This window comes from Puntigrus tetrazona, chromosome 11 (genome assembly GCF_018831695.1).
Source record: "Puntigrus tetrazona isolate hp1 chromosome 11, ASM1883169v1, whole genome shotgun sequence".
In the NCBI taxonomy this organism is placed as follows: Eukaryota; Metazoa; Chordata; class Actinopteri; order Cypriniformes; family Cyprinidae; genus Puntigrus; species Puntigrus tetrazona.
In genome coordinates, this window is record NC_056709.1 from 6,943,127 (window position 1) to 6,969,007 (window position 25,881).

General features: G+C 37.6%; 1 protein-coding gene across 9 annotated transcripts in view; it reads right to left on the reverse strand.

Annotated features, from left to right (window-relative positions):
- The window catches only part of camta1b (calmodulin binding transcription activator 1b), a 272,140-nt gene that overhangs the window by 94,138 nt on the left and 152,121 nt on the right, over positions 1-25,881 (reverse strand). For all 9 annotated transcript variants that reach the window (XM_043252306.1, XM_043252301.1, XM_043252300.1 and 6 more), the window contains one exon: positions 2,890-3,025. In XM_043252306.1, the coding sequence (XP_043108241.1) occupies positions 2,890-3,025 (136 nt within the window). The remainder of the gene's footprint in view (positions 1-2,889; positions 3,026-25,881) is intronic.

The following is a 25,881-nucleotide window of genomic DNA, read 5'->3' on the forward strand; positions in this document are numbered from 1 at the left end:
ACCCGAGGAAAGAGCTGTAAAGGCACAGACCTGTTTTGGAAAAGGGGCAGAGAACAGCAGCTCATTTGCATTTATGCACAAAAAACTACCTGTCTTTCAGCTTTTCATTTTCAAATTGATGTGATAAACGATCTGTGGGGTATTTTGAGCTGAAGCTGCGCATACACATTCTGGGGGCACCTGAGACTTATATTAGATACTGTAAAAAGGCCGTAATAGGTGTCCTCTAATAAATCAATGAATCTTTTGGCGATAAGAGTCATTTGTTAGTCGCTCATCTTCAAGCAGTCTTAAACCAGCTGTAATAAAAACGAGCTGTTAAATCAAAGGGTCAGAAAGAGGTTGTAAAAATGCTTTTTTCCCAATAAAAGCTTGACTAACGCAAGGAGGAAAATATGCTACAAATTGAATGATATTTCCAATTTGGAAACTGCAGAGATGCCCTGCAGAGCTTTTTCATTTGAACTCTATCTCTCTCGCTCAAGCCTTTGGGTTTTTTGTGTCATTGTGCCAAAATGCCCTCAGCGGATGAGTGTGTTTCCGCTTGTGTCATAGAGCCAAAATAAAACACATTTGAATCTGATTTAATTCCTAATGTATGCTAATGTATCCTACTTCACTTGATTGGATTGAGAAATAAGAAACGCGCTTATTAGTTGAACACACACACACAAACACACACACACACTGAAATATCTGCCAAGGCCAATATAAAATTAAATGCAGATTTCCAAAGGGCCGGATCTCTGGGAATAGTTCTGGTTTAGGATTTTACATCCTAATTATGTGACCAGCAAACCAGAAAACAAACCAAAAGGCTCGCCACCGTTGCCCTTTTAGCCCAGCGCAGGTGAAACAATCATCAGTCAGAATGTCGTTGTTCATTCAGACCTACCGTCCCTCCAGACAGAAACATCTTGTATGATTATTGATTCAACATCAGCTGTCCACCCATTTTCTACCCTGTTTTCAACACGTCAAACAAATTTGGAGGAATGATCCGCATTGAAAAATGCCCCTAGGGATGTTCTATAGTCGAGTCTGCCACCGGCACCACACATAATGCTTTTCACAGACGGACAAATACACATTTCATGCCTGTCATATTTCCTTAGCTTGTGTTGTGCTAAATGGTAAAATTGTGTTATACAAGCATTACATCTGCTGGAAATTACATTCACTTAAAAGATCATTCTGTCATCATTTCCATAAATGTTTGATCTGACGTTAGGGTATTTTCAAGCTGTTCTTTTCAAAACATCAAAAACATACACTAAGACAATTAGGCTCCAAAATGGACAAACAAAATCCATGGTTAAAGCACTTTAAACGGCTTATTTTGTACTGCTTATTAGTGCAATTTGTTTCAACAAACATTTAAATATGTGACTCTTATAAATTGCTTTCTTGATGCTTTTGACTCCTTTGAATCTCAGTGACTCATTAAAAGAACCAGCCCATAAGAGTACAAACAGGTGAACAATTGACTCCTACGAGCTGGTTCAGTTAATGAATCAGTGAATCATTTTACAAAGCATTATATTTGCCTTGAAATTAAATTTTTAAAGCATTCAAACTCTAAAATAGCTAAATAAGTGCCATAAAATAAAAGAACTCCATACTTTTTTTGAAAGATTCTTGAAACAGAAATAACTCATAAGAGTACTTTGTTTGCAGAAGCATTTAAATTCTACTAATGATTCAGTGACTCTTGTTTAATTGACTCTTTTCCAATTCCGTTAAAAGAGTTCAATTTGTATTTAAATCTGCCTTTTTAAAGGAATTGTTGACTTAAATGATAATTCTGTCACATTCTCTTACTCTCAACACTAAATGATCTCTCTTCAAAACCACAAAAGGCATTTAAGCACCGAAAAAGAAGTCCAAACAACTTATTTACCGTACAGTGACTCTATAAATATCTGCACGTATTCAAGCTTGGCCTAGCATGTTAAAGCAAACATCACTGAATATTAAAATCAACTTTGAAAGAATATAACAAACGCCTGATATATATATATATATATATATATATATATATATATATATATATATATATATATATATATATATATATATATATATATATAGATAGATATTTACGATCCTTTAATGTGACTTTTTTGTCATGTTTGACTTTGACAGCCCCAGTTGCTGTCAAACGTTTGCAGTATAGAAAAGAACAGGTCGGACATTATGCTTTTTGTTTCATAGAAGAAATAATAGCCACAAGGGTTTGGAATGATATAGTTGCTAATAAACAGTCAGTGATAGAACTGTAATCTTTGCATAATCTATCCCTGTAAAGGCTACACATGCCAGCAATGTATTAAACTAAATATCGTCTCTGTCTCTAACGGGCCTCATAAAACTCAGTTAGATCAAGGCACACGGCTCAGGTGAGCGGCTCGGATAGGTAGAGCGTCGGAGGAGACCGGCGAGGCCTGCACTCATCCGTGTGTTCGTTCTATCACACCGCTAAATCGCCAATGTGCTGACATTTCTCTTCATTAGAGGCAGTGAGCAGGAACGCAGGGACCGGAGACATGCTTCATTACGGTTCTTCATTTAAAGGGGCCACGCCTGAGCTGACACATTAGAGTCATCCGCACAGGGACGAGGGGGGTTCATATCTTAGAAAGGTCATGTGCAATGGACAAACACACACAAACACATCCTCACTTGCGCAGGTTAACATGATGAAAGCAGCGCCGAAGGATTTGGGAAAAATACAGACACCATTTTTTTCCTCAATGGCGTGTTCAGGAACAATCGCCGTACTTCCAATCAGTCTGACGACACTTAAGCAAGACGCACACAAAAGCCTGTCCGCGCTTCCACAGGGTTTTTGGAGAGTTATCGTGTTACTAATAGCGAACAGCCTCTCACCTCGACTCCCTGCACTTTGAGCTTCATGTGATCCTCCCGCGTGGTTTTCCCATCTTTCCTCTTCTTCCAGCAGTAGCCATCCTTTCTGTACTTCACCTTCTTCCTGTTGTAGAGGATCATAGACCCATTCTGCGGCCTGAGACAGAGAGAAAGAGAGAGTTTTAGCATGCAGACAAAAAAAGAAAAACCCACATACTTTAATATTATTGACTGCGATTTTTTATGGTGAAGTATATGGAATGTTTTTAAAACACGTTTACTCTTTAACTACACTCTTTAACTAAAACACCAAATATTAAAAATGGGAATGAAATTACATCGTAAATACTATATACACAAAACTTTTTATCCCTTTATTCTGCATTTATGTATAATTAAAAAGCAAAAAATAATTTTAAAGACAGTATTTTGTAATATTTTTAGACTCTTAAAGAATTATATTATATAAATATACATATATGTATGTATATTTATATATGTATATTTTTTTAAAAAGCTTATAATACAAAATAACAGCCACTCTCTTAACTTAGTGCCACAGAATATTTGATATTTGACAGAATGCAGCATAGAGCATTCAGAGTAAAGCAACCTTCTTCCAATTTATAGACTCATGAGTGCAGAAAGAATTTCCCCCAAAATAATTCATAATTCCAGTAATAATAAAACACTTTAACACACCAATGACTCGAGCCTCTATCGCTCAGAGCTGATGTGAGGAACGTACAGCTCATTATTATCATAACCGTACCGTAGATGGAGTAAAACACGTTAGCTTGACGGAGTGCCTTCCAGACCGCAGCGGTAGCAGGATTAATATCACATTGAGGCCCTTTATGTGGCCCGTCCGTTCCCATTTATACTGGAGGTTTATTGCTGGCTCTGCGTTTGTAGAGAATTCTTCTCTGCCCACTTCTTGGTTTGACACACAAACAATCGGTCTTGGGACCGTATTTAATGGGAATTGGTTTGATGACTGTTTATAGGTTCTGTCACGTGCATTGGCTGGTTGTGCTCGTTTTTCACAGGTGACGACCGATGCCATGGGAATGTTTCTAGGGTGCCGTTTGCCAAAACAATTGTGGAAGGCAAGAAGTGCCCTGCTAGAACATGCCATGTAGCCTCAGAAATCATCCGAAAGAACTAAACGTGTGGGAGAGATACGAAGGATCCTTGGTTTTTAGTTACTTTGGGACTCTTTTTAATACTTTTTAATCATGAAATCAGTTTTTATGTGTTTACTGCACATCTCGGTGCAGTTTCAAAGAGAAATGTCCACTGAGTGGCGCTAAAACACAGATTCAATACATGAAACCTGGCACGATTTATTATGTTGATATAGGTACATATTTTTGGGGGTTGGTCAGAATTGAAATTCCCAAGGACTGTTGCTAAAAGTTACGCTCTATCCTGTTATAAATATGCCCTACACCAAACCCTAAACATATCTGATCATGTTTACAAATGCAAAACTGATACAAAACACGTTTGTTGATGCAACCTTGTCATTGCTACTTCCTTTTACAACTGAACTGTTTTGCTTACGTGGGGTCTCTGAAATACATCTCTGTGCTCTGTGAGCTACCGAACAAACCTATTGTCTATGAAACCCATAGATATGAACCTGGATATGTGTGATGCTAACATTCAAAAACACCAGTTTTCAAATATCACAGCATATTGTTTTGAGGTCACATAATATTCTTTAAATAATTGTGCGAAATGTACGCTTTATTAATGAAAACTCAAAAGATTTGTGTGAAAAGGAATAAAAGGTGTCTCAGTGATACACTTGTAGGTATGTATTTTGCTAAAAGGTGCACGTTTATGCCATGAGACCAGGTAGGGATATGCATATATGTACATAATAATAATAATGAAAAAATTATTTTTTATTTCTTTAGACTTAAAAATGATTTTGTTGTGATATATAATGCGAGTATGTTTCTAACAGAGTCGCTCACACTGTATAATTTCTCTTAGCAGTGAAAACGCAAAGATATATGGTTCTCCATTAAGACAGGTGAGCATTTTGTATCGAACACTTCTCAGAATGCTTAATATTTTAACAGGACTATTTATCGTGAGTGTGTTCAAGCCATTTGCTCAGCTCCTTTTCCTCGGGACCTTTGGGTAAGCCATTTTCTTTTTTAATTGAAGGCAGTTTGTTCAAGAAAAAAATGAAGCACTTTAGCAGGGGAATGTGAGGTGGGCCCGGAGCACATTTCCAAAAAGCAGCCGGAACAAGAGCTCTGTTCTGCGTCTTCTTTCTTTCTCCTTTTCTGTGTACTTAGGCGATCCAATTAATCTTATCAGAACTATACATATTTATACATGGAGAGCAGGGCAAAAGGAAAGCTAACCGTTCTGTTATCACACTTCGGATGACAGGATGCCTCTTCTGTTTCAGCGACTTAATGTACCAGACAGAAATGGAAAATACGGGCAGGGAAGAAATGTTCTTAAAAGGATGTGGTTGGGAATACTGTCTTATTCAAAGGGCGGCATATGTTTGATTAAACACAGGCAGTCGATATGCCCGTGTAGGACTTCAGCGGAGCTTTAGATATCTGTATAATGAATAATAAATGGGATTGTAATGCTTTAGAATGCATTCATAATACATCAAATCTGTAGTAGTCGCACTTGAGTGCTGACGTATTTTAGAAGGATATTATAATGCAATCACAGAATAACTTTGCAGGCCACCCTAATTCACAGCAGGTGTATTTTTTTAAAGGCACCAATTATAATACAATATCAAAAGGCGAAATTGCACAGCTGCAGGAACAGACACGACATTCTGGCAACACGTTAGATTCTCCTCCAGCAACCTGGGAAATGTTCAGGAAAGTTAGAAAGTGTCTGCTCGCCACAGGTTTGTAAATTATTCATTTTTATTCCACTCATTTTACACATAAATAAAGCGCCTGTGCTGCGGCGGTGAGAGAGCTTTCCGTTGAAGCTAGTTTACACATTTGAAGGATACTGAAATAAACGCGTAATTACAAGGGTAAACGCAAAAAGCAAGACACGAGGCTTCAGTTATTATGAAGGAGACACTTTTTGGGATTTTCCAACATTTTCACAAGTGATCCCCTGCGGAAACGGATGATAAACGGACGAAAATGTGAAGGTATCAGTGACGTGGTGGAGCAGTTAGCAAACGATTTTTGCATTTTGCATTTTCAGTCCAATTTTGCATAATAATGTCTGATGTCTTGGCAACCCAATTAGAAAAAAAAGTCAAAAAGCCTTTTTTTGACTAAAAAGAGACAGAAAGGGCCATTTCAAGGGCAACCATCAAGAAATAGTACTTTAGTTCTAGTACAAATAGTACTAGTTTTGATAATTGGTCTTTTAAGCTATATTTCATCATGTTCAGAATAAAATAACATGATATGAATATTAGTGCTTAAAGCTGCAGTCTGTAACTTTTTTGGGTTCAAAATGTACAAAAATTACTTAATAAGTCAGTACACCATGAATCCATTTTCCAAACTGTGTTTTTGTCATGTCCTAAAATCACTACGGTACACCTATAAAAAGTTATATGTTGGGCTATTCAGACTGGTTTTGGTTAAAAACCGCAGCGGAGTAGCCCATATCTGCATGACTTGTCATAGACATAAACAGAAACAAGTAACTTCAGTTACGTTAGTAGTATTATTAATTATTATTATTATTACATAGTTCTATTTATTAATTTATTTAAAATGCCACACTATTCACTAACGACCATGTCATGTTGTGGGAAAATTTGAAATATGCTATATATATATACAAATAGAATATATTCGGAAATATGATGAAATATTACACATTTTGGTCCAAATATTATAAATATAAAAAAAGAAGAAAAAAAAGAACCGACCCTGACCTTAAGTCATCACCAAATTATATTTACTAAATCTTGAATAGTGCGTAGCGTATGCTGTTTTTGTTTTATTTATGGATCCTGTAATTAATTTGGAGCATTCCCAGAATGGTATACCAAATATAAGTCAAACATACGTTAAGATCCATAACTACGAGTGTAAACTATCGCGTTACACATATACACAAAAGAGGCTCCAGTCTCGCGTCTTATCCGAACATCACACCGCTTGACTCGACCACCAGAGCATCTGATAGCTGTTAACAGACAGAGGCTCCTGGTGAGTGTATAGTCAAGCTGGCATTTAGCCACCTAAAGGACTGGTATTCCATATGGCACAGAAGCTGAGCTGTTTATCCTTGCAGGAGTCCTGCCTCTCTCTGCCTGTTTTTATATCTCTTCACCTTGCCTGTTGATTTAATAAACGATAACAGAGGTGGCAGGCGGTAACAAATCACCCCCCATGTATTCTCCCACCTGCCCACCCCTCAATGTCAGCAATCACACTCATCAATCAATCACCTCATTACCATGGTGACAGGACTGCGGCACATGCCAAACGAAAAAACACACAAGCACATGAGCCGTTGTGCTGCTATCAAATGCGATCTAATGTAATTGTGGGTCTGATTGAACAGAATTTGATTTCTGCTGTCTGAGGGGGTGCTGAGGGTGTTTCTGGAGACAAGATTCCATCAGTGTTCAAGCGTCTTATCGAGATGCGTTGCTAATCGCAGCCTCTGATGGCAGTGAAGCAAGGCTGTGGCAGATTCAGAACAGAAACGGTGTTTTAAAAACAGGCTTCAGGCCTGAATTTGAATTCAGCTTCAACTGAGAAAGCAGGAGGAAGGAATTGGAATTGAAGTGAAACGCTAAACTGTATTTAGTTTATCTATATGTAACCCCCGACAGCAAAACCAGTCATGAGTATATTTTTTTCAAAAACTGATGTATGGTTTGTTAGGATATGACACTATATGACTAAGATATAACTATTTGAAAATCTGGAATCTGAGGGTGCAACACCACCTTTAAAGTTATCCTAATTAAATTTTTAGCAATGCATATTAATAATCAAAATTTAAGTTTTCATATATTTACTGTAGGACAGGTCAGGTCAGTGTAGGAGAATGGTTAAATTCCCAGAATAAATTACTTGTGTTGAATTACAGTTCAGCCTGTTTTATGTGGCTACATTGATTCAATTCTCTGTAAGTCAACATAAAATGAAATTCACAACCCACTTTCATAATGCGCAATGATGCAAATTTGATATTGCTGTAATCTTAAATAAATACAGGTTGACTAACTGTAAAATATTAAGTTAACTATTGGAAAAGACTGCATTGTCTCCAGTGTTGGAGTGTAATTAATTTAATTAAATTTTATTTAATTCAACGTAAATGTAGTTACACAACTTATTACATGTTACATAGGTTTACGTATTCTGTAACCTGTTCCATTTCAAAGTAACCTTCTCAACCACTGATTGCCTCAAAAAAGCAGACTTAAACAACGGCTAAATAGCCATTTTTTACTCTGTTGATTGGGAATTGCAATTATGGACTGTGCTCAATAAGACCAGGAATTAATATCAATCAATTCCAGCTGACATTCAGGGTCAATGTCAAAATTCATGTTGACTGTAAACATCGGGAACCAAGAGCCATTTGTGGCACTACATTTGTAGTCTGCACTATATCCTATCGCACAGTATTGGACATGAGTTTGATCTTTTTGTCATGCTCAGCATTACAGAACACTGATCCCATCCACACCTGGTGCCTGGTTGGCTAAAACAGACGGGGTCGGGACAGTGATGGGTGGAGGGCCTCGTCTACGTCTGATTGCCTCCAAACAAGAAAACTGATGTCCCTACATGGCTTATCGGAACAGCGGACCCCGAGGATGGCTTGAAAGAGTATAAATAAAGGCCTGTCTGTCTTCAGCAGCCCACAAGTGGATTAGAAATTGGGTGTTTGTGTTTGTAAGTCTGGAGGGGCCAGTGGGATAAGGAGGGGGTCGAGTCTGTTGCCTTATCTCCAAAAAGCAGAGAGCACCAGGCTGCCCGGGATCAATAAGGCGACCACAGGCAACAAGCGCTAACCTTAAAATGCACAACGCCCCCAGACCGAGCAACCCCAGCGAGCATTTGGTCAGGGTGAGTTTTCCAAAGGGCATGGAAAGGCCACAGCATTCATGGCTGAATAATTGCATACAGGAGTTGCGGCATACGATGGGCTTCCCGATCATCTCGTTTTCAGGCTTTCCCTCTGGGGTTTGGAGGTTATCAATGGTGGTGGCATTTGGAGCTGTGGTGTGAACAGTAATGGAAAGACGGCGCTGAGTTTCGGCCCTCAGGGAAAATCGCGTTGAGGCTTCTGCATTGTGTTAACTGGATGAGTGTGAAAAGGGTAAAGCCACGGAAGCTATTAAACCTAATTAAATCATTACTAGAAACATTACGCTGTGTATGTTGGAGATCTTTTTAAACTGTTTTCTTTGCCCTCGGGTTACAATATACTCAATGACAAAAAATAAATAAAGAAATAAATAAACAATGTCCAACACTGATGTAAACAAGATTTGCATTTCCGGATAGAGGGAGGGGTGGGGGGAAGCAAGAGAAGCCAATTACACGTTTAGGATTCGGTTCTGTGTAAATTAACGCCATATTAGAGTCGCTTTGCTTTTGACACAAAGGTTTAGGAATTTAGAACTTTAAACGAGTTGACTTTAAAACACAGGAAGTAGAATTGGAATTAAAATGACAGGAACAAATGGATGGATGGAACAAACAATGGATGGAGAGATGGATAGATAAAGGATACTTATGTAGAACAATGGATGGATGGGCGGATTGAACAAGCAAGAGATAGAATGATGGATGTATGGAATGATAGACAGAACAATCAATAGATAGGTAGATAGATGATAGACGATCAATAGATGATAGACGGAAAAAAAAACTAATGAACACGTGAACAATGGATAGATGGACAGAACAAACAATACTTAGATTGATGGATGGAATGATAGAACAATCAGAAGATAGAACAATAATGGATAGATGGAAGATAGAACAAATGTTACATAGAACTATTCACGGATGGAGGGATGAATGAATGGGTGGATAGAACAAAAGATACAGAATGATAGATTGAATGGTAGAAAGAACAATTTATAGATAGATTGATGGATGGACAGACAGATAAAAGAAACGAATGAAAAACGGATGATAGATAGATAGATATTAACTTTGACCTTAAATATGCTTAAGGTCTAAAAACAAAGCAAAAAATAGAGCAAACCTGAAGATATTCAACACGAGAAACGTTCAGTGGAACCAACATGTTTGATGGACAACAGTTTATATCTGTTAGGCTAAATAAAACGTTTCTAACAAACATCTCACCGAGCTGATACTGCCATTGTTGTACGAGACACCTAGAACATTTCCTCAATCTCGCCACACATTCCTGCAGAGAACCATGAGATACGAGAGAGAGCGAGGAAGACACATGATGTGTTTTTCTGCATGGTGTCCTGTGTGTTATCTGCTGTGGAAGGGACAGTAAGCGGTGGGCTGCTACACAGGGTTAATTAAGTTATTGGAGGTGCAGGACTCCTCATGAATACATCAGCATGAGGTTGTGGACTATCTGTGTTTGTCAGGGGCACGGCATGCTACCTGTCCATGATTCCACACACATAGGACGCTTCACCCTCCTTCCTTCCCTCCTCAATCTCTCAGCCAACTCCACACCCACAGGGAGTCAAATTAATTTTCGCCAGACCACAGGGTATTACAAAGAGGCAGCGCGGGAGGCACGGCATCTTTGAGGAGCAGCAGATCTCCACTCTGTTGTTATGTAGCGGTAGCTTCCTCACTGTGTCCTGACGGAGTTGTGTCCTTGTGCAGTGCTGCGCGACTGGAACGAAGAGGGACGTGCCTTCAAAAATCAATCAAAATCAACACATGCTTCAAAGCAGCTCAATCAAGTACTTCCCAGCTGAACTGCTGAGGTAGATACAATACACCGCTTGAAACAATAAGCCTTTTTTCGATTATCGTTTCTATCACAGCTGGGCCAAATGAAACCAAATTACGGGAAATAGACATTACAATCATTTTGAGAATCACTTTATTTTTGATGAAAACCGGGCCCAGAAAGGTAGTAAGGACATTGTTAAAATAATCCACTTGACATAAGGGGTTGCGCAACTTTATTTAACAATTTCTTCACTTAGAAATGCATATCTTATATCTTCATGGGGGATTTAAATTATATCTTTACTTAAAAGGTTAGTACACCCAAAATTGACTGTTACTAAATGCTTATGTTGTTCCAACCCCTTAAGACCTTCATTCAGAGAATTCTGGGAGCTTCCATAGACAGGAACACAACTTTTAGGGCGCAATGAAAACAAAAACAATTTTTGCTATTTCGAAGAGTACAACAGTACGTAATCAAAGTAAACAACACTCACTACGTTGATTAAATTATGGAGTACTCTCAAAAATATCTTAATTTGTGTTCCGAAGATAAATAAAGGTCGGATTTATGTGTTTTGGGGTGAACTATCCCTTTAATTCCCTAATGATTTTTTGGCATAAAACTATTTTTTGACTAAAACAATGTATTGTTTGCTAATGCTACAAATATACCTGTGCTACTTATGAGTGTTTTTGTGCTCCAGGTTCACACACACACACACACATAGATACATATTCACATATATGCTTCACAATTACTTGAATAATGTACTGTATATTTTGCATTATTTGTCAAAACATTTATCTTTACAGTGATGTTTCTTGTTGTGCCAATCGGCGTCAACACCACATCTAGCTCTGACCTGTTTTAAACCCGGTCTAAATAAAATACAGTACACTCGCTGCTGGTTAGCACCTATGTCTCTATTCTCCCTGTCTCTGTCCATTCTCATTCCCGTCTCATCTCAGTCTCACACCTCTGTAATTTCATATCCATCATTAAAAGGCTGTGGGAGAGCAAGGCGCCGCCGGTGGGCCCGGCTATAAAAAGCATTCCACAGAAGAGTACCTTGCCTTCCATTTCCATCTCTGTTGTAAATTGCCAATTTCTGGAGGCTTGACAACATTGTTCTCCCGACAAAGAGTGAGGTGAAGACAGCAGCTTATTAACCTAGACTCAGATGCGCCCACTGTTCAGGTTAATAACCGCAAAGCGAAGCGTCCGTGGCCTGTGGGGAGGGGATGGGAGCGTGCCGAGAGACCGCTGCTGACGATCAGGCGAGAGACAGGCGGTAGAGCAAGAGAGCTGATTGCAGTGAGATTAGATTCATCTTTTGAAATGATATGAGAGGCGTTGATTTTTTATTTTTTTTTTTGGTTTCATCCCTCTCAGCTCCCGCTCTCTCTTAGTGGCTGCCTCCCAATATATCTGCGTTGTGAAATGCAGATTGTACAGCTGCCTCAAAATGCATTCAGACACTTAAAGTCAACACAAAACAGCATTCACGGGCCATTTTACTTCAGTAATGTGACACTGTTTAGTCAACGAGGGGAATAAAAGAGGGTGGGATTTCATTTTATTCATTATCGAATTGTGAAAAATGGGCATTATATAGAAGAATGGAGACTTGTAATACCTGGAGAAATCTAAAGCAATGACATTCAGACATTTTTAAGTGTCCCAATTCTTTTGGGGCCACTATATGTTACTTTCCACTCTTCTTCATAATACTCCTTTAATATTCTTTCTGTCCATCCTCTTGACACTCTCCAGTGAGAGAAGCCAAAATAAAAAAAGAGAAAGGGAATGAGAGGAGGGTGTGCTGTGGATTTAGTCATTCTAGTGTCTCATATTGTTCCCATCAATAAAAGGGAATGGATCAGCTCTCATTCAATCATGTGGAGACATGGTGAGCAGCCCATTGACCCATACTGTACAGTCAACAATACATACACACACACACACACACACACCATATGATGCACATACAGATCTGGGAGCTGATTCTGAAATACTGACACAAACAGAAGTGACGCGAGAAAAAGACAAAATGATCAAAGTCATGAGTAAGTAAGTGATTGATTTTTTTATTTATTTTTAGTTTATTATAATTCAAGTTAAAATGACTTAAAAGATACATATTATGCCACTTCTTACTTAATGTATTATAAGTATCTGGTGTCCCCAGGATGTGTGTGAAGTATAAGAAATACCCTACAGATTATTTATTGTATCATTTTGAAAATGCCTATTTTAGCTCTGATTTCCGTGCCTGTTTCTTTAAATGCAAATGAGCTTTTGCTCCCTGCCCCATTTCACAGAAAAGAGCTACGCCCTTTGATCTGATGATCTTTTGAGCTGATGATCATGTTCATCGCGCTAAAATCATGCATTATTAAATCATATTAGTTCAAACGTCTGATGTAAAGCACACAGACAGAAAACACTTGTCAAAGCATGTAAGTACTAAACTAAGTTCTCATTCACACACAAGTTTATGTTAAAAAAAACACAAGTTACAAAAACAGTTGGTTATGTCTGTGAAGGTAAACAGCTGGGAAAGAAATCACATGTTTATTTTAGATCTGTGCGGCGGCAGCAGCAATACACAGTTTTGTTCTCTTGCCTCCTCTGAGGCTGGTACTCTAAACAGTTTTGTGTTCGTCTGTGCACCCAAAAACAACAGTTAGCATATTTTGCTCAAACTTTCACCATGGCATTAGAACTGATGCACCTTTGTTGCTTAAAATGACAAATGCAGCAGGTGGAAAGTCATGAAAGTCATCTGGTGCTACGCATTACTAACATCGAGGGTTAAAATGAATTGATTTTAATACAAATGCTTAAATGAAACGTAATAATATAATTACATTTACGTAATCATATTTTTACTTCAGTTCGTTTTTTGAAATGTTACTAAATGAAAACTTAACAGATTTATTCAAACATAAATTAAACATTGAAGGACAGAAAAAAAACCAAAAAAAAAAAAAAATATATATATATATATATATATATATATATATATATATATATATATATATATATATATATATATATATATATATATATATAGTTAACTAATTTATGATAAGAATTTTTTTCTTTCTGCTGTAATTTTTTTAAACTGAGATGCTTCAGTGCTCTGTCACATTAAACAAAGCCAAAATGATATTTATTGTTTGCATATTAAAAGCATTTTGAAACATTCTCAAGGCATTTCCAGAAAAACGGACTTACTGAATACCTTACCTTGAATGATACTAAAATACTTTGGATAACTTGTATATATATTATATATATATATATATATATATATATATATATATATATATATATATATATATATATATATATATATATATATATTTATTTTTTTTTTTTTTTTTTTTTTTAATTATACAAGATTTTCGTTTTTTATTTTTATTCAATTGCTTTTACATTTACAATATGTCATTGACTTGGTATAAACATGAGTGGATAGTACAACATGCCATTGCATGAAAAAAAAAAACCCAGACAGCACTCAAGCTTCACTTGCAGATAAGGCACATAAACAGTCAACTGTAGAGAGCAAAAAATGCAAGTATAACCACGGAATATCAGTTAAACCAATTTTTGTGTAGAAATGATAGAAGGAGGTGATTGTGAGTGTGTTTGCACACTCAGAACTGACTGGGCAAAATCAGCATGTGTTTATGAAACGGGACCATCAGATGAACAGCTGACGAGGATAAACAGGAGCTTTAGGGTGACATGTGTCTCTAAGACGGAGCACATCCAAACAAATCTCTTCTATTCCAAAACAAATCCCTCCGATACAACAATGATACATATTTCTCATATGCTACAGCCAGCTGTCAAGCAAAACTCTGGACATCACTGCTTCTTCTCCTCAGGCAAACTGATAGACATTCGCAATTTAGTACTGGAAATCTGGCATCCGAAATTTGGCGCAGCTGTCAACGCACAAACCTTCTCCTTAAGGGTTTATCTAGATTTAACGGTGTTTGACGAGCACTTCATGAATAGTTTAGAGAGCGCTGTGGTGGAGCCGTAGAAAAGGCTGACGCAGCGAGACAACGAGAGCTACACCAATGAATGAGCTACATACACATCCACCATTTATCAGAGACCAGCAAGATAAATAGCGCTCGCAGTGGAAGAGAGAGAAAGAGAGAGAGCGAGTGCTTCCTCTTCGTCCAAATGCTCATTTGGGGAGGCTCTGACTTATAAATACTGCATCAGTCGAGGGCTGGATCATCTGCTCTCGCCTCATTCCAAACCCTCACCACAAATACCAGCAGAGACGTGCATATCAATGACCGCTGCAGCATCCAGCAGTCACTCATGGTTCACATGCTTTTGACCCTCATTTCCTGGATTCATCTCCCCAGTCGGCGGGAGGCCACTTTCAGAGCGCCTTTCCTTTCCTCAACCCCCTTAAAACTCACCTATATTCTCACATAAACAGACTTCTGATGTCTCAGACGCTTACTTATGTGTGTGCACTGTGGATGTATATATTTAAGAAAAATAATGTTACATTTATATATTTAATATATTTATATAGAATATATATATATATATATATATATATATATATATATATATATATATATATATATATATATATAATTATGTTTGCACTCAACAATTGAATTAAATGAATGAATTAAATTGATCAAAAATGGCAGTAAAGATATTGTCAAAGATTTGCAAATAAATCTTTTTAAATAATATTTCCATTAATTTCAGCATTTTTAGTATTTTCAAAATGTATAAGAAATGTATTTTGTATTAAATAAATGCAACCATGGTACAAGCACAAGGCACAAAAATCATTTAAAAATTCTTAATTAACATTTTATTAAAAGTGTTGTTCTGCTCATATACATAATTTACATTATAACTATATATATATATATATATATATATATATATATATATATATATATATATATATATATATATATATATATATATATATTAATAATGATATAATTTATTATATAGATTTTAAGGACTCCAGGAATCTGCACAGTAAGGGTTTGGTCAGACACGGCTGCTTCATGGGTGGGTCTCGCTCACCTGCAACCGTCTGACACTTAACTTTCGTGCTTCCACCACAACTATAACTTATCGTACCTACACGTCATAAATCAAGGCTGAATTTACGCGCAGGTGGGCACCACAGGTGGTGGCGTCTGAGTGCGCGGCGTGGGGCCTCTCCGGTGGAGGACGGGGCCAAATCCGCTGAATGTCTCATTGCGTTTACAGCTTTCACGGCCCCGCAGCTGGGTGAGACACAAGCCCAAACACAAGAGGCTCTTTCACTGCAGGCAGTAGTTAAACTTTCCTTCTCTTTGTCTCTCGGCTCCTCTTCTATGAAAGAGCGTGTGTCTCACCACGGGCCGATAAAGCACCTTTTTTTGGTCCCGCTGTGTCAGATTTACGCCCCTCGTTAAGCCAGTGACACCTTCCACCCGTGTCATCCCGTCAGAATGGCACGGCGCCCGTCTCATAGGGGGCGACACGCTATTAAGATTACGCCTCATTAGTGAAGATGAGGCGGCTGTTGATGAAAGCCGCAAAAAAGGTTGCGAGACAGCTGGCTTTGTCCAAACAAACAGCGTGTTCCTGTGCGACTCTCCTCTAGACGTACAAATAATTTGTTTGTGACTTCCGGACACCTGTTACCCACAATTCAATGGCTATTTGTGTCTCTGGTGATAATAGGGAATCCCGTGGAGAAGGGAGCAGATTTTGGAGTGTTCTTCTGCTGTCAGAAACGTACAGCCTACATCTCACACACCTGGTGGAGCTGCACACACACACACACACACACACACAGCTGCGCCGTTCAGTATAGATACTGCCACTGTCTAGCTCTGCTAAACTTCTGCATTTGCCCTTGAGAGAAAGTTGTTCGCTCCAGTGGAGTCTCGTGGGTGTGTGTGTGTGTGCTTGTGCGTTTGAGGGGTGTGTGTGAACGCTGCATAAGTGAAAATGTTTCAAATAAACTCATTAGCATGGAAAGATGACGAGCAGAATAAGGAAGTGACCGCAGTATGTTTGTGTGTGTCTTAACGGCTCTGTTTATGAGATGGAGAGCGAGGCTGAAGGACATGAGAATATTAGCAGAGCATAACACAAAATTTTTAACTGCAGATATACTGTAATGAGAGCGGTATGAAGACTGTGAATTGTGTTATGCATACTTGGGTTTCTTTTACTATACTATACTGAAATAGAATACAATAAAATAAAATATAATAATGCAATGTAAAAATAGTAATAATAAAATAAAAGGGCAAGTGCTCAATATAATAAAATTTAATAAAACGGCAAATGCTCAATAAAATAAAATCTATCAAAAATAAGAGGTAATCAAATATATATGCACACACACACACACACATACACACACACACACACACACACATATATATATATATATATATATATATATATATATATATATATATATATATTATAAGGCAAAGGCCCAATGAAAATAAATAAAACTAAATTAAAGGCAAAAAAGGCTAAATTGTTATAAGAATAATGCAAAAATAATAAAAATGCAAACTAGAGGTGCTCTAGTTTTCTAGCTGTAGCTCTAGCATTTTATTGTGGTATAAATGCTTTATGTACGATTTTAAATAAATGAATACATGAATTCCAACTATGGGAAAATCTAGAAAATAGTCCAGAAAAATATTCATAATGCAGTCAAAGCCTAACTACTGGAAAACTAGCAGATTAAGATCACTTAATTAGCTTTAACACAGTCCGCATTTAGTGCACTACTTAGTTAGCTGACCTCTTGCCCCCCTTTTCTCAGCCTCTCACTCTGCTGTTGCAGATCTCAGATGTTCTCGGTATGCACTAACTCTTCGCATGCTTGTCATTGGAATATGTTTGCTGTCTATGATTGAGTATTATAAAGCTGAGCAGTAGGGGTGTCATATATTATTAGGCACTGAGTGCACACAGAACAACCCCGGGCGTCTCTCGGTTCGGCTCCGGTGAGAATACCTGGGGATTTGTCTAATGCAAGTGTGCTTTTACCTGCGGACGGGATTATCTCTGCCGCCGCTGCAGGTGAGTGGATTCAGGTATAGCCAGTTTGCTTTCTGTCAGCGACAGAGCCTTTTTATTGGATGGGAAGGGATGGCTGTTGTGTCCTACTTTGAGACAGAAGTTCAGTACGGGTCAGGAATAATAGATTCCCTCATATGAATTTAATTTATGGGTCTTTCATATGCATATGCTGTAGTAAAGACATTTATATAGACTGTCTACCTGGTCTCATGATGAAAAGCGTACATGTGGGAACTTTTTCGTATGAATGAGGACGTATTGCTGCAGCTTGATTGCAACTCCATATGTTTAGTTTCACGGATGTAAAAATCGTGCTCGGTAGCTCAGGCAGGAACGGCGACCGGACTTATGATGTGGAGTCCTTGGGTACGAATCCTGTCAAAAATGCAAATCGCGAAGAGTGCAAAGAGTGACTGAGAAACTGAAAAACAAGTTAAACCGCTATTGGCTAGGTTTAGGTGTAGTGCAGATGGTGCAACCTAGACTCATTCAAATGTGTACCTATTTGTGCAACACCGTTTTTACGTGCTTTACTGCACATTTCATTCAATACAGGTTCAATACGCGAACCCTGGCACACTTGTTAGAAGTATTCCCTACACCAAATCCAATCCTAAACCTAACCGGTAGTGTTAACAAATGCAAAACGTATATAAAACACATCGGTTGATTCAACCATACCATTTCAGCTACCTTTCAAGCCGATTTGAACTGTTTTGTCAAACCGTATTTACACGGGATTCAAACCAGAGCTCCTTGTCTCTCAAGTACATGTCTTTAAAGTACGTGAGCGACCGAACAAACCTACCGTCTATGAAAACGCATAGATAATGATCAAAAGCTTCAGTTTTCAAATCTCCCAGCATATTAATGTTGTTTTGTAGTCATGGTATTCATGACAGAACATGACACTTCATTAATCCAAATTCTGTAAATTAATCAAAACTGTGAATTTGTGTGAAAAGGGAATACAAGGTGTTTTACCGCCTCTAGTGTTCATTTTTTTGGCAACTGCAGTAATACGTACTTGTCGAGTCTCACTAAAAAGCACACAAAAGTATGTTTGTGCCACAAAACCAGGTAGGATAGTGTGTTATTTTAAAACGTTAAAGTGCATTAAATTATACAACAAACATTTCAACTGCGGTGACATGTACAAAAACTATGTTATATAAAACATACCACATGGATGGATACCTGTTCTGAATAAACACCCTTTTAGTGTCACTCATAGGACATTTCACTTACAAATTTACATTGCACTATGTATTTTGCATCTTGCAAAAATGTTTCACAGGGACTGTACATTTCTATCATCAGTTTAGGTTGCATTTAGAGGTTTAGGGGTGGATTCGATTTTTTAAATGACTGAAAGCCTGCATTTATTTGATCTAAATTACAGTAAAAACAGACTGTTTTCTATTTGAATATATTTAAAAATGTAATTTATTTTTATGATGCATTACTCAGCACTCTGACCCTATGCTGTTGCTGTCAACAAAACATTTCTTATTAGTAGTAAAACAGTTGTGCTCTCACATTTTAACAATATTACAATGGAAAAAATGACATATTTTGGACTTTAACCTGACAAATTGATCATTTATTTTCACATTTTCACAAACTGTTTTTGCTACTGTACCTTTAAGACTTCTATATGCAAACGTAAAAGTGATTCAGTGAAGCAAAAATGCTTCAAAAGGATATCCATCTTCCTTTCCTCGTGATCTTAATGAGTTAAGGAGAGGAGGAGAAAGGAACTTTCTGGCCAACTTTCTCTGCTGTCATCTACTGAAGCTGGATGTGATTCAGAAACATCTCTCTCTCTCTCTCTCTCTCTCTCTCTCTCTGGTCTCTGAGCACATTTCTATTCCACCTGTGTGAGGTCTCGCAGATAGAGTCACAGAAGCAGAAACCATTGTAATTACTCTTTAATTTATTGACTAATGGCCACAGCCTCCCCTGACAGCAGCAATTGTTCTAATGTCCTGGCCACCACGACACTGCTCAAGTCCTCTTTGGGCAGCGTAACTAAAATAATTTATCATTACAAGCACATTAAATTGAAACATATAGACCATAACTGCTGTAATTTATATTATTTTGTCTGTGTTTTTCGTTCTTGGGTTATTCCGGCTTCCGTCGCGCACACAGGTGGAGCCGAGCGCATACGTTTCTGAATTGTAGGACGTGCCAAAATGTGTTCAGAGGGCTGCACTGCACTGATATTTCTCAAACAGTCTCATTTTTTCCAATTCATTTTAGAATTTTGTTTCATAATGAATGATTTTCTCTCCTCTCTCTGCCACTTAGAATTCATTTTCACCTATGTGTTATGTTGAGCTGTGCTCCCAAACCGCTGTCCAAAACTTTTAGCTTCCAAAACTTCCTTTTCCTGTTTCGGGAAGATCATTTCCATTGTAGGCGTCCTAAATTTGTGCCAGATTTGCCAAATCATTTTTGGTTCTTCATAAACTTTAGAATCTTTACTTTTCTAAGTTTAAGACTGTGTTCACAATGAACGTGTCGTTTTGCTCTATCCTAAAAAGAGATTTTAAAGAGGTAAGAAGTAAAATTCTTGCATCATCCTTTTGTTCCAAACATTTACCGTAAAACTTTCCTCCTGTGAAAAAGAGAGAAAGATAAAAGTATATATATTAGAATGATTTCTGAAGATTCACTCGACACTGAAGACTGCAGTAACTATGTTGAAAATGAAGCTTTGCCTCACAGGTGCAAATTACATTTTAAAATATACTCAAGTTATAAAACAGTTCATTTAAATATTTCTAGTTTTTGCTACATATTTGATCAAATAAATGCACCCTTGGTAAGCATACAAGCCTTTCAAAAGCATTATTTAAATTGGTTAAATCTGCCTTTTTATACATTGATTAGCATGTGTTCACCAACACTTTTTTATATTTTGTACTATTTTTATATTATCATAGAATTTAATCTTCACAACCAACCGCCTCCCCCAATGTTTTTTTTTGCAAACATGCATAAACGTCACTTCCGTCAATGAATGTGAAGTTCAACGTAGCATCCTGTCTATTGCGACCATGCATTTTGCGTTCACGTCCTCTGAATATATATATATATATATATATATATATATATATATATATATATATATATATATATATATATATATATATATATATATATATGCATCACGAACTGCCCTTTTTCAGCTTTGCGAGCGCTGGTGTTTTATTTTTACGGAAATAAAACCATCCAGTCGATAGCTTTGAGAACAGGCCAAGTTCACAAATGTCATGTACAGGTTAATCATTCAGAACATACGCGTATGACTTTTCTTTATCGCGCTGTGAGCCGCTGGAAATTAAAGGCTGCTTTAGCGATAACAGCCTGCTGTGTTTGGAGACACGTCGTCTATCCACAGCGCGCGTAAATCAAGGACGACCGACAGTCGAGTTCATTCAGCCTAACGTCTCTGAACAAGACAAACAATTCCCAGCATCCCCGCTCCTCTCTCTCTCTCTCTCACTCCCTTTTTTTACAGGCGTTCTATATCCCTCAGCTTCTGTCTTTTTGTCTTTTTTCCCTCTCTGCCCTCCGATTTGTGGAGCTGATCGATAGAGTGATGCAGACGTCGCCGCTGAGGATGACAGAAGTGGCTCGTCCCCGGAGAGGAACAATAAGGACGAGCGCATCCCCCCACCCCCCCACCAAGAGCCACGAACGCGCCTCGGGAGAAAGCCAAACATTATTTCAACACGATTCTATCTGCGTTCGCGCGATATCGCGCGTGGCTTCGCATGAGAAACCCGGACGCGCGAGCCCAAAGAAGGAAAGAACGGCGCGACGGCTCTGTACGCAGTAACTCCGACCGCCGGCTCCGTCGCGTCCCGAAAGAGATATTGCGGCAGAATGAAACAGCTCGGAAATCTAAGTCTTTGAAAAGCACTTTCAAGCTACATAAAGTTTAACACGAGCTCTACAGCTGCCAAGCCTCGAGCCTTTTTTTTCCCGCTGCTGCCAAACTTCGATTGGGACACGGGAGAGCGAGAGGGACCGAAAGAAAGTTGAAGAGAGGCCGAAACACGGACGGTCGTCTGAGAAACGCGTCCCGGACTCTGTTGTACTTCAGGCTCGCTGTTTGTTTCCTGATACTCGGGTCAATCCCGCTCTGCCCTCGTGCAATGCTTCCTGCTCACTGCAGGGGGCAGCCGAACACCGAATCTCTATCCCAGCGTCCCCTTCACAAGCTCCTGATACCGCTCAATCCTAGCCGCGGCTATAAAGCACGTTTTCAGCTTCCAAATAGGGTTTGTCCGATTAAAAACACATCACCTTTAAAACATGACTGTACAAAATTCAGCGCTGGTAATTACTGCTTGTTTTCAGACTTGCGCATTTAGTCAAAAAGGAAGCTGTTCATTGTGATTTAGGAGAGGGGGAAAAAAAGCCATCCATAGGGCAAACTATAATATAAATACGTGGCAAAGCAGTAAACCTCAATAATTCAAACCTAAAACAGCGATATGATTTTCATTGAACAGTAAATAATTTGGAAAATATATTTAGTTACAAACTTAACATACCGATTTGTTTTTCATGCAACTGAAATATAAATGTGAAAAGAAAATATGTTTAGTTTTACAGCAGACAATATGTTATACTGTATATTAAGTTATATATATATATATATATATATATATATATATATATATATATATATATATATATAGTTACATCTACATATATTTGACTATACACAAAAAAAAAGTTACTAATATATTGGTGGAAAATATTTATGAAAATCTATTTTAAAATATCTGTAAATAGCTTGAATTTGCACACACAAACACACACACACACACATATATATATATATATATATATATATATATACACTATGAAATATGAATACATCTTGAAAATATATCTGTTTACTGAATGGAACAAACTAAAGTTACTAATCTAAGGAAGAAAACAATGCAAGTACAGTGCACAAATTTGTAAATGAAACAGGTTATTGGAGTATGTTTTACTTTCAAAAGTTTCATATATAAAACGTGTTAATTACAGATCTTTTGTAATTATTTGTGAAATTCATTGCTTTAATGCAATTGAACGTAACGCATTGTCTTTTAGAGAAGTACTACCATAACGTATTTGAACTACTGTAAGTGCTAGATCAGTAAAAGGGACAGAAACGACAGGAGGGGAAAGAGAAACACTGCAAACATCACAAGTCATAATCAAGTCACCAGCTCGTATGTTTAAGTACACACACATAGGTTGCGTATCCCAGGGGCTCGGCAGTGACCCCGCCCCCCTCCTCCTGCAGCTGGCTGTGCTGATGGATGTGAAGCATATGGTGTACGGTACGTAACTCTGCATGTGCAGGGTGGAGCGGGCCGAGACGAACAGCTCAGCAGAGGGCATGAAATGTGCCGGACGTGAACAGAATGAGAGAGCTCATCTTCTCCCCTCCAACCTGCACAGTCGCCCTCTCAGCTCCTGCTCAGTAAAGCCTCTAATTCATCGGATTCATCTCCTCACTAAATTTCTTCTCCTTTCTACCTCATATCATGGGAAAACGGAGTTCTTGGTCTTTTGAGGTATGTGAATTGGAGGTATCATGTACACAACACCGCAACAACACAACTCTCTCTCTGGACCACGTACGCTAATAAAACTCTTTACTGTTTGGCGGCACGTAAACATATACTACTGTTCAAAAATGTATAAAAATTAAAGACTTTTACTTAGAAAGGACGCATTAAACATTAAAGGTGACAGAAAGGACATTATTAAATTAAATACGAAAAAAATGTAATTCTATTAAAAAAAATTTTCATAAAAATACTAAGCAGCACAACCGATTTTTAAAATAGATTTCTGACAATTTGAGAATTGATTTTGATCACGTGACACTGAAGACTGGAGTAATGATACTGAAAATTCAGCTTTGATCACAATGATAAGTTACATTTTACAATATATTCAAGTATAAAAGAGTTATTCTAAATTTTATATTCTATAAATTTTACTGTATTATATTGATATATATGTATATATATATATATATATATATATATATATATATATATATATATATATATATATATATATATATATATACACACATATATATATATACACACACACACACACACACACACACACATATATATATATATATATATATATATATATATATATATATATGTGTGTGTGTGTGTGTGTGTTTTCACGTGAAAAAGACAAAGCAGCAAAAATCTGAACATAATATCCTATGGGTCAAAGAATATACTGTATATCTAAACTTTTACTACTAAATTGGCCACAGGGCATAAAGAAAGACCCCTTTAAGGTCAAACAAAAAATGTGCCAATTTTATTCTAAAGGTTAAAGAGAGGCTGGAAGAGTTAAAGACGCTATGAATAGCATTACAAATAGACCACGAAATGTAATAAAAATAAAAAAAGAGATAAAAAAAAGCTTAAATGACAAAACAATGTGAGAATTTCTCCTTTCTTCATTTATTCCATACTCTCTCCTCCCCCTTTCCTCTCCGTGCCTTCATCTCTCATCCTCATGTTTCTGGCAGTCAGGAGTCATGATGGCAGCTCCAGGGAGAGCCGTGTGTGACTAGCAGAGCAGCAGGTGAAGGGGATGTGGGACGTAGTGTGTATTATGTGTGTGTGTTTGGCTCTCGAGCGCACAGCTGCGCACATGTGGGACCGTGTCTGCTTGTCAAACACGGTTAACACTTCCTGGCTAGAGGCTGCTCTCCTTTTTGCTTATTTCCTCCGGTGTTTGAAGGAGAAATCGTCGAGCCGGTGTCTTTGGGGTGATGACCGAAGACAAAGAGCGACAAAACCGGAGCCCGGCTGCTGCGAGGCGTCCCGGGAGCAGGAGGGCTGCAGCTGTGAGCGTGTGAGCCAGCGTGAGGTCGCCCGAAGCAGCATGTGTGCTGAGACAGCAGACGCAGAGAGAGACCATATGATCCCATCATACCCTCCTGCAGAGCGGCCCGCAGAGAACACAGACACGCTTCCTCTCTGTTCTCTGGCTCGCACTGAAGCCGCCTCGGCAACTGCCCATTTACACAGCGTTTTCGTTACTGTGGCTGTAATAAACTCCAGAACTCAAGGGGGCGATAAAGGGTCTCGCGCAATTAAACCAGGTGTGTTACTATTCGCTATACTGGAAACATGACTTCTTAATTGGTTTTTAATTACCTGATTTTCAGTAAAATATCTTAAGATTCTTAAAAATATATACGTTCACTTGTCAAACAAAACTACAAATTAAAAATTTCTTGTTCAAATTTTTGTCAAAAATGTAAAAAAAATTTTAGTTTTTTTTTGTATAACTACAGTACTACTGCAAATAATCATGGGTACTTTGTGGTTACCATGATTTACTAAATATGGTTTTTGGTTTTATTTGTTGTAAAACCATGGCTATTTTTTCGCAAGGTTACTGAATGATTTTTACCTGTTTAAAATGAAAAACGTTATAAAAAGTGAAGGTATGAGAAACTACTGATTTGCAATTCAAAGAAATATAACACAGGCAATGCATTCTGGGAAATGACCTGTTCTTCCACACTGTTCCGTGAACACTGATTTATTGATTATGAATCATCCATCCATGCATTAATCGATCTTTTTAAAATTACAGCTACATAATATTTATAAAAAAATTCTACTACCCGAAAACCAGCTTTAAAAAAATTATATTTTTGATTATTATTATTCAGATTTTATTAATTTCAATTAATATTTTGAATTCCTCTTCATTTTATATTTATTTATAGTTTCTTGTGTTTTTGTCAGTTTTATTACTTTTTGAAGTACATTTATATTGATACTTTTTAAACAATATTTATGATTTTAGCATTAGATTTTGTCACTGTGTTAAACTAATATTCTTTATGCTTTACTTCAGTGACCATTTTTCTCCAAGTAACAGTTCCTCTTTCTTTCTTTCTTTCTTTCTTTCTTTCTTTCTTTCTTTCTTTCTTTC